This window comes from Poromitra crassiceps, assembly GCF_964638095.1.
Source record: "Poromitra crassiceps genome assembly, chromosome: 18".
NCBI lineage: Eukaryota > Metazoa > Chordata > Actinopteri > Beryciformes > Melamphaidae > Poromitra > Poromitra crassiceps.
This window is the reverse complement of record NC_139636.1, coordinates 32,050,788-32,062,043: the sequence shown is the minus strand read 5'-3', so window position 1 is coordinate 32,062,043 and position 11,256 is coordinate 32,050,788. Positions and strand designations below refer to the sequence as shown.

At 42.1% G+C, this 11,256-nt stretch overlaps 1 protein-coding gene across 1 annotated transcript in view; it reads right to left on the bottom strand.

Moving 5' to 3' along the window:
- The window catches only part of ca5a (carbonic anhydrase Va), a 32,223-nt gene that overhangs the window by 6,215 nt on the left and 14,752 nt on the right, over window positions 1–11,256 (bottom strand). Inside the window, exons 4-5 of the mRNA XM_083654531.1 lie at window positions 2,801–2,896; window positions 2,290–2,352 (exon numbers count right to left, since the gene is read on the bottom strand). Coding sequence (XP_083510657.1) covers window positions 2,290–2,352; window positions 2,801–2,896 — 159 coding nt within the window. The remainder of the gene's footprint in view (window positions 1–2,289; window positions 2,353–2,800; window positions 2,897–11,256) is intronic.

Genomic DNA, 11,256 nt, shown 5'->3' with positions numbered 1-11,256 from the left:
TGGAATTTGGATCGATTTTGTTATTATTAATTTTTTTTTTTTTTTTTTTGGACTAGGTTTGGGTGGAATTTGTTCCTCCTCGCCCCACTCCATTGCACAGCCGACTAACGTGAGGTGGAGCTTCATATAGTCTCTAGTTTTCTGGCTGGGCACGGGCCTTTGTGCCAACAAAACTGTTTTAAACATGGGAAATTCACACCGGCATGCGCCGGGGACAGCAGAGTGTTGGAGAGGAGACACATTGAAATAAAGAGTTCATTGAGGAGAACACGTTGTCTTTCGTATTTTCTGCCATAGGCATTCATTTTGTAAAAAAAAAAATATATATATATATATATATATATATATAAAAAATAATATAAGTATTAATAAGATCGATAATCGATAATTGATCGTTAATTTTCACCGATTATCGATTATGGAAAATTTTCAAAATGAACATCCCTAATGCTTACTAGGCTGCCATTCAACCCACATCCGCCCAGAAACTGATGTTAGCCTGTCTAACCACAAAGCAGCTCATTCTCACAAACTGGAAGATTATAGGAAACCCAACTGTTTGTGTCTGAATAACTGTTTGTGTCTGAATAACTGTTTGTGTCTGAATAACTGTTTGTGTGTGAATAACTGTTTGTGTCTGAATGTGTCTGAATAACTGTTTGTGTGTGAATAACTGTTTGTGTCTGAATAACTGTTTGTGTCTGAATAACTGTTTGTGTCTGAATAACTGTTTGTGTGTGAATAACTGTTTGTGTCTGAATGTGTCTGAATAACTGTTTGTGTCTGAATAACTGTTTGTGTGTGAATAACTGTTTGTGTCTGAATAACTGTTTGTGTCTGAATAACTGTTTGTGTGTGAATAACTGTTTGTGTGTGAATAACTGTTTGTGTCTGAATAACTGTTTGTGTCTGAATAACTGCTTGTGTCTGAATAACTGTTTGTGTCTGAATAACTGCTTGTGTCTGAATAACTGCTTGTGTCTGAATAACTGTTTGTGTCTGAATAACTGTTTGTGTCTGAATAACTGTTTGTGTCTGAATAACTGTTTGTGCTGAATAACTGTTTGTGTCTGAATAACTGTGTCTGAATAACTGTTTGTGTCTGAATAACTGTTTGTGTCTGAATAACTGCTTGTGTCTGAATAACTGCTTGTGTCTGAATAACTGTTTGTGTGTGAATAACTGTTTGTGTGTGAATAACTGTTTGTGTCTGAATAACTGTTTGTGTCTGAATAACTGTTTGTGTCTGAATAACTGTTTGTGTGTGAATAACTGTTTGTGTCTGAATAACTGTTTGTGTCTGAATAACTGTTTGTGTCTGAATAACTGTTTGTGTGTGAATAACTGTTTGTGTCTGAATAACTGTTTGTGTCTGAATAACTGGCTGGGAGGATTTCTGAATGTTGTGAGTATGGAGGGAGCAGCCTCATACTTGCTTAATATGCTGATAGATGTTTATTAAATGCATGGACCATGTTGAGGTCATTCCTTGATACACTTGTAAGCACCCTTGTAAGATGTCTGTCCTTTATAGCATTGTATTACGTATTCTATGTAACCTAGCATGTATTTGCTCTACACCCCTCCCCCTTTTTTTACTTTTAATTTAATTCAGTCTCATGAGTTTTGTTTATGTTAATGTCTTGTCATTCTAAAAGAAATATTGGTTAAAAAAGATATGAAAAAGCAAACAACCACCAAGATGCACAAAAATCTATATTATTTTGGTGAAAATAAAAAATAAATAAAGTTTTAGCCCATATCTTTATATAACCTCCTCCAGTTTCATAACAGTTACACATATAGATGTGCAATGAATTTACACCATAAAATATTGATATCAGCCTAAAATGATGGGTAAAGTGAGTTTAAGTGGGTTTATCCACCACTGTCTGTAAACCCCATGCCTGTGAGTGGGGGCTATCTGACACGGTCTGTACTTTCTGGATTGGACCACTAGAGGGAGCCAGCTACCCTACAATAAAGTGCCATAACAATTACTGATGTTTTTACAGCCTTCAGGTGAAGAATCACTGGTCTGGATTCACAACATACAACATACAACATACAACATACAACATGCTCACTGGTCTGATTAATTCCTTTGGAGTTTCTCGACTGTGGATCGCTGCAAACATCCAATTTCCAGATCTCTTTCACATTTTAACTGTGGCTTTCTCCTGCTCCTCTCCACCATCCTGCTGTCTTCTCTGTTAGCCGAACACCATCACAGGCCTGACACACCACCCAAAACAAGGCAACAATGTGTGTGTGTGTGTGTCTACTAACCTTGTGTCTGACTGCAGGCAGGGCGTCCACCAGTTTCTGCAGCCCCTCATGTCTCTTTCCCACCTAAACAAGGATTAGACATGAAACTGGATTACTTACTCAAACTAGAAATGCACTCGAAGGCCAATAGTCCAGTCTGCTATTACAGGCTCATTTCGTGAGTTGGATCCACGAAGTTTAATGAAAATCAGCAGAGTAGTTTTTCCATAATCCTGCTAACAGACAGGGCAGGTGACAGACAGACTGGTGGAGGTAATAAAAGTATGTGTGTGTGACTCAAAGTTTCCTACCTGCTCTTGGTGAAGTGGAAATGCCTCATTCAGGCCAAAACGATCAGCTAGTGAATTAAAATAACTTGTATTTCAGACCGTGGCAGCTCTTCCAGCCACACAAACCCTGGTGTGTGTGTGTGTGTGTGTGTGTGTGTGTGTGTGCGTGTGTGTGTGTTTGTTTGTGTGTGTGTGTGTGTGTGTTTGTGTGTGTGTGCGTGTGTGTGTGTTTGTGTTTGTACCTTAAGGAAGACTCCAATAACAGCCAGTCCGTTGTCCTCCATCACCGCCTCCTCAAACAAACTGTACTTCTCTGAGTTCCAGTGGACCAGATGGAGCTGAGAACAGACAATACAAGTGTACTGTATATATATATATATATATATATATATATATATATATATATATATATATATACACACAAGTGTACTGTATATATGTGCATGATGCAGGAATCTCTCTCCTTCAGTCTCACCTTGATCCTTCTACTCTGATGCTTAACCCACTGCGTCTGTCCTCCAGATGACCTCATCATTATTCCCTGTCCTCTTTTCAAAATAAGACTCGTCTTCTTGTCAAATGCGATTATGAATACTAGCTAATCTGTCTACTTTTTTTTTTTTTTTTTTGCATGGTGGGAAATGACAAGAGGAGAGAATAGTTAACACTTTCAGTGCCACGGCCCTTGGGCAAAAGGTTGCTTGCTGTGCCACATAGGCCGCAGTGCATTTTAAAACAGTCATATAATTTTTTTAATAATTACTATGTAAACACTGAACACGCACAAATAACGATGAGACTCTCTTCTATCACCTGCAAAAAAAAGTTTATTGATCCCATTTTCCGTTCTTTAGTTATGAGCCGGAGAAGATAGCTTGATTGAACGAAAAACATACCTTTTTTTCTACGAGCTGAGATAATGAGCCTTTTGTGAAATTAAACATTTCAAGCACATCTCTGACTCTGAAGCTAATTTTCTGATGTCTGGGTCTGTCTGGGTGAAGTGTATGCTGCTCTGCTGCTCTCCGTGCTCCCCCCCCCCCCCCCCCTCAACTGCACACGCCTCCTGGGTGTGTCTTATGTGTCTGGTGGCTCTCAGTCTCTGCTGAGTTTGCTGCGCACACACAGTGAATGGTGCGCGACATTCAGCTTTTTGGTTCCGCGTGTGTTTGTCACGGGCTGGCATGCTTCCAGTTCGGAATAATAATGCTGATTATGTGAATGTGCTGTTGCAGCGTACATGGAAGTGCTCAGTTGTGACAGCGGATGCTGCTGCTGGGGGCACAGCTGGCGTTGTGCTCGTTTATGGAGGCACGTCGATGCATACGGACGGATGCGATGCGATTTCCTCATTTTCCACAGTGACTATTTCTGTGTGTTTGGCTCCTTTTTCTCTGATCAGGAGAGTGCTGTCGCCACCTAATGGGTTTGTAAAATAGGTTATCGACCTCCAATAGCTACAATATTGTTAGAGGCGACGTAAGAAGCTTAGATCGACACCCCCCCGTCAAAAAAACAATTTGGAGTTATGACGCCATATGGCGTCGCTGGCACTGAACGTGTTAAAGTCGAGCTGAACCCAAAAATGACTTTTCTTTTCTTTTAGTTCAAATACCTGGGTATGCAGTGCACCTATTTAATAATGTATGCAAACAAAATCACAACAATATCATTTCTTTAGTTTTTCACACTTTTTCACATCAAAAGTTCATTTTTCAAGATTTCATTGATAACAGTAATGTACAGTTTGCTGACGTCACCTAGTACTATCAAATTTCTACCCCATTTCAACCAATCATATCACGACATGGCAGCTGTCAATCAAATCTTCATTTCAGGATAATTTTCTCTTCCAAATGAAGTCGAAAATGGCGCCTAGTGCCTGTCATCTGGCAGAATTCCTATCCCATAAACTAACTACTAACTTGGCCAATTGTTAGAAACATGAACAAAAAACAAAAACTATAATCTCTAAGAATGCAAAGAAATGTAACTGGCTCGTTAAAACGCGCATTCCAGGGATATCGTATCGTTACAGCAGCGATAATGGCGCGCGCATCCGAGAGCTTGGTTGTCAGGGGTCGCACCTCGGAGATTCCAGACCGACGTGCTGCACTCTCCGCTCTGCAATACGAAGGCAGCTGGCTGCCTGCGGCTCGCTGAGCTCCACTCAGCCACTAACCTCGCGTCACCAGGCTCTTCCCGAGGGGAGCGCCACAACACACTGAATCCCACTCGATTTGGAGGCGGAACACGCCAGGATTGGCCAAAGCCCAATCCAGTCCCCAGAATTGTCAAATAAAATCATTGACATGATACTATGACCCGCCTCTCAACCTGTCATCTTAGACAAACTATGTTTTCAGTCTGAAACGGACTCATTATGCACGTGACAAACAGGTTCAGTTCCACTTTAAAGGCCCTGGAAACCCAAAATAAATATGCATTTTGAGTTCATCATACCACAGGATCCTATGTTAATAAGCCACCAACAAAAGTAGAATGACGATGAACGTCACCAAAGTTTATCAATTTAGGTTTGAAAGTCAGAGAGAAACAAGCAGAATTCTCTGCCCTGTCTCCTGTCTAGGATCGTCTGGGCCTGTCGCATTGAACCAGTTCCTAAACCCACCTTTAAGACCCAGCTCAAGCAATGGCTCAAGGCAGATCAGAACTGCGACCACTTCCAAGTGTTTTTATTGTATCTTCTGCCTTGTATTTTAGGTACTAGGTATATATTTTCTTTTAATTGACTGTATTTGCATTATTCTAACTCTTTGATTGTGTGACTGTTTGCACTTTTCTCTCCGTCATCTGTCCAGGGACTATGGATGGAAATTAGTATCCTTGCTAAATCCGACATGTTTACATCTTGTTTGATGTTCATTAGTCTCTCCCCAGACTCAAATATTACATTGAATCGCTGCGCTCCGCATACTACATAAGTGAGTCTGTGCCAGTTAACAGCCACTGCTGGTTTTGAAGGCGGGTTGAAATTGAATGAGTGACAGGTCGTAAGATAAGACTATATCCAGTTCAGGGCCTCCTCTTTAAAACCTATTGCCTTCAATTTACACATGAAGATTTGGTCAACGTCAAGCATCGTTGCCATTCCACAAAACTTAACACTGTCAATTTGCTTTTTAATAACATCCGCCAATACTGATATGCCAATATATCATGCATCTCTCTAACACACACACACACACACACACACACACACACACACACACACACACACACACACACACACACACACACACACACACACACACACACACACACACACACACACACACACACACACACACACACGTTGGATCACAGGGCAGGTGACATGAACCCTCATAACCCTTGAAGTACAAAGTGATCCCAGCTTGACTGCTGGCTGAGCAGCAACCCTACAATGTTTTCACCACCAACCTGTATCAAATTCATTCAACTCAGCCAATGGCTCAAGGAAGGGACAGATGAAGTAGGCCTGGGCAATATATCAAAAGTACTGTAAATCGATATCGTGATATGGAACTAGATATCATCTTAGCGTTTGGATATCGTAATACGGTGACATGGCATAAGTATTTTTTCCTGGTTTTAAAAGCTGCATTACAGACAGTAACGTCAGTGTTTTCAGGCCTGGAGGGATTTTGAAACGTACCCCGACCACAATGGTGGGGGCCGTCGCTGGCGACGCTAAATTTTTAGCTAACCTGTTCGCATCTATGTTCACAATGGCATCCCAACCAAGTATCATCATACTTGGTTGCGAACAGTTGTATTATGGGATGTGCGTTTCCCAGGCAACGACACACGTTGACACATTTTGGAACAGCGCCGGACGCTGGCACAATGCTCCTAAAAGCAAAATGCTTATTGTTTTCAATGATTTGGCATCTTGTATTACTGTCAACACCAGTAACCAGTATTGTTGTATTGTAATAATATGCCATAAAGTTTTATTGAAATTTTGGGGAGAGCAGGAAAAAAAACTTTAATTTTTTTTGCAATATCTTTTCTGGCCTGACAGGGGCTACCATTCTACAGGCCTGCCGGGCCCGTAGAAGACAATCACAGCCGTGACGATATCCAGTGTAACATCACGACCTCTAGTGTGATGTTGCTTTTATAGTTACTTTTATAGTAACAGTTGTAAAAGCTATTAATCAGGTAATAATAGTATTTTGTTAAAGTAATTTGAGACAGTTATTTGTCTCCGACAACAAAAAGTTCCCTCGGGAGGGCACTACTACCAAGGGTTGCCGAGCAACAGGTTAAACAATTTCCCGAGTGCATGAAGCTAGCTAAGCTAGCTACTTTTAGGTTAGCACAGATCATTTCAGCTTGTTGTTCATAATTCAGTTCAAATGTATCCATGCTGTGAACGCAACCTAATCAACTAAATATCATCACAGCAGGAATGCCTCTTGTCCAATCAAATTGCTCGGCTGGAACTAACTGTTGTATAATTGTTAGGGCTGTCAGCGTTAACGCGTTAATCGCGATGCGATTAAGGGCCGACCATAACATGTTATTTTTTTTTAATCGCGTTAATCGCATGCCGCTATTTTGTCCCTTCGTCGCACCCGTACTTGTAGTCAAGCCGTTCGCAGCGGTTTCCTGTCTCCTGCCTGTGCAGGCATGGAAGAGAAAGACCGCAATACGCTTCTAAATGTCTCGTTTTACTTTAAACAACTCCCCAAATGGCACAGTGGACAAGTCAAGAGCAGTAGTTTGCACCTTGTGTAAAACGGAATTAAAATATCACCGAAGTACATCGAGTTTGAGCTATCACCTAAAAGCTAAGCATACCAGAGCAGCTAGCGGCCAGCTAGCAGCCAGCTACCTAGCGCAAGACTCATCACTCATTCTTCCTTCAGAGTCTCGGATGCGCGGGTCCTCTAACCACTGGGAGGTCGGCTCCAATGGCTTCACGCGATATACACGTTATCAATACACAGTTTCCAATACCGAGCCATTATTCACATGGAAGTGAATAGTGAAGAAAGATTTTTGACACAGCCTTCTTCGGCTGTCATTTTGGCCGGAAGTATCGGTTCTGGAGCGTGTACTGCACTGTTTACATTTGTGCATTTTTTTCTATTCAAGATATATTTTGTACACATTGTTACCTCCTGTCTACATTGCACTTCTATTGAATTGAAAATAAATCTAAAATTCAAGATCACAAAGTACATTTATTTGCATTCATTTGATTCCCAATCACGACACACTGGTAAGACTGATTAATATCTAATTAAAAATGCTTTGAAATGCGAAATAATGGCATTTTAAACATGCGATACAAAGATGCGATTAATCGCGATTCACTATAGTTAATCGCAAGATTAATCGCGATTAAGAAAATTTATTGTTTGACAGCCCTAATAATTGTACATAGCCACTAGGGGTGCACCGATCACGTTTTTTGCCACCGATCACCGATTGCCGATCACCTATGAGAAATATCTGCCCAACCGATCATCGACCGATCACCGATTACCGATTACCGATCACCGATATATATATATATATTTATTTTATATTTTGTAGGCTAAAGGAAACTGCCAACATGAGACAGATGGGAGTTCAACCGTTTAGTTGTCAGTTCTCTTCAGTACAGTACAGCAGTATAGGCTTTTTACAGCATTATGACAGGAATAGTAGGATTGTGTGTGGTCTGGAAAAAGGAGGCAATAAAATATACAAACAGGTCAGTAACCAAGCTTGCTGTTATATAGGCCAATTATAGTGATAATTAACAACTAATAATATATAAATGATAATTAGGTAAACTGTAAGTCAGTTACTCTTAAACACCAGTCTTGAACCATGACTAAAGCCAAAGAGCTCCCACTCATAGAACCGGGGTTATGCACAATAACCGTCATACATTGGGATCCGCATCGAACGAACATCAAAACGACCCGCCCATCGAGGCCGAGTTACAGTGTTATAATTAGCAGCACTATGAGTGCGATCTACATAATGGTGACAGGGTTACATGACGGGAGAAACAACAGAATCACAAGCTACACACGAGCTAAACTCCATCTGAGTAGTGGCATTAATTAGCGCATCCGTCTGAATGGAGCGCACATCCACATAGCAGCACACTTTCGCTTCCTTCAAAGTGCCCGCGGGAACATCAATGCTTGCGTGGAAATTGTCTGTGTGTGCGCGTGCACTACCCCGACTACCACGTTAATCTGGGACTTTAATACACACGGATTTAACAGCATGCAAATGCCTCGGTAGGCGGGAGGACTGGAGATAACTTCTCTCTGCGGAGTCTGCTCTAATCACCAGCTGATTTGTGTGATTCAAAGACGCAAGAGGTGTGTTGACAGTCTGGTGCGGTGTGTGCATGGAGGTGAGTACACTGATGAAAGCAAAGCGTGTGCTTTGCAACACAATGATATAAACGTTAGAGCACAATATGAAAGTTAAACGATAGACATTGAAGACATGAAAATGGGCTGCCTCATGTTTCTCACGTGCAGCATGATCGGCTATGCGATCGGCAAAATTAAAGGAATATCGGAAACAGCAGATCACATATTTGAGGTCCAAATCGGCCGATACAGATTGCGTGCAGATCGATCGGTGCACCCCTAATAGCCACCTATAGAAAGCTAAGCTATATGCACACAAGCACACACTCATTTACAAGCAGATGGAACAACGTTGTTACTGTAACTTAATCCTGTACACACACAAAGCATTGAGTGATGAGAACCTTGACTTGGGCACATTCCCAGTATCACCAACAAGGGTGTGCGCACACACAGACACACACGCACACGCACACGCACACGCGCACACACACACACACACACACACACACACACACACACACACACACACACACACACACACACAGAGGAACTTGTTATGTAAGAGTGCTGAAGTGAATGGAACAACATGAAAATAGACCTGCTGTGGTCAGATGTGAGGCAGGTGGACCAGGGAGGACAGACAGTAACAGTCTCATAATCCCACCAGTTGACTGACAAACAGGAGAGCTTTATGGTATTCAGTAGGGGTGTCTAAAATAATCGATTATAAGATGCATCGCGATGCGGACCTGCATGATTCTGCATCGATTCACAAATGTCCAAAAAAAAAAAAAAAAATTATATAATCAAATAAAATATAATGGAAGTACATGCAGTTGTTTATTTTAATTATGGATCATAATACAATGCAATTCTAAATGCACTTTTATTTTTAAAAGTAGCCACACAGTGAGAAAAAAGAAAGTGAGAAAAAAAATCATGTATTCGGGAAAAAAAGTGATGCATCGATTTAAGATGCATTGAGATGCATCGATAATCGTTATCGAATCGAATCGTAGCCCTCTGAATCGCAATCGAATCGAATCGTGAGTCCAGTGAAGATTCACAGCCCTAGTATTCAGCCCGATCGCACGTAAAACGGCACAGCCGCGGCCGGACAAAATTCAGCTCACTCACTCACACACACACACACACACACACACACACACACACACACACACACACACACACACACACACACACACACTTCTCTAATTATAATAAGATAACAGACCTCTGAGGTATAAAAGTGACAGCAAGAGACTAGAACGACGCACCGTGGATATATGTCTCCGCCAACAAGTGAGCAGTCGACATCCATGTCTGTCGAGACTTTGACGTTTGAGCCAAATGTGAAGAAATTCCGTCAAGGCGTTACTGAGATATTGTGTTAACGGGCTTGAAAATGGTGTTCGTGAGGTCACAGTGACCTTGACCTTTGACCACCAAATGTATTCAGTTCATCCTCGAGTCCACGTGGACGTTTGAGCCAAATGTGACAAACTTCCGTCAAGGCGGACGTACGGACGTACGGACGGACGGACGGACGTACGTCCCGAAACCTTCCTCCGGCTCGGCTATCGCCGGCGGAGGCATAAAAATACAGATTGTGTAGTTGGGGTTAAGAAAAACTTAAAAGTCGAACTGAATCCGTTCGGAGCCCAAGTGGCGCGTGGGTCGGAGTCCGTTTCAGACTGAAAACATAACTTGTCTGAGATGACAGGTTGAGAGGCGGGTCATAGTAGCATGTCGATGATTTGATTTGACAATTCTTGGGGACTGGATTGGGCTTTGGCCAATCCTGGCGTGTTCCACCCCCAAATCAAGTGGGATTCAGCGTGTTGTGGCGCTCTCCTTGGGAAGAGCCTGGTGACGCGAGGTTTAGTGGCTGAGTGGAGCTCAGAGAGCCGCAGGCAGCCAGCTGCTGAAGCGGAAGGTGCAGCCCGTCAGCCTGGATTCTCAGAGGTGTGACCCCTGACATCCAGGCTCTCAGGCACGAGCCATTATTGCGGTAAATACAATATTCCTGGAATGCGAGTTTTAACGAGCCAGTTACATTTCTTTGCATTCTTAGGCATTACTGTTTTCTTTATTGTGTATATCAACATACAATTGGCCAAGTTAGTAGTTAGGTTTATGGCAGTGATACTCAACTTGCGGCCCGGGGGCCAGATGCGGCCCGCGACAGGGAGTGGCCCCCGACCATTTTCTAATAATTTCACGTTAGTTTTCATTGTAATTCCCAATAAAAACTAACGTGAAATCAAGTTTGACTGAGCTCCAGGGAAATTGACAAATACCGCCGTCTGCTCGCTACCCAGGCACTTATGTATGTACTTAACCTAACTAACTTAACCTAACTT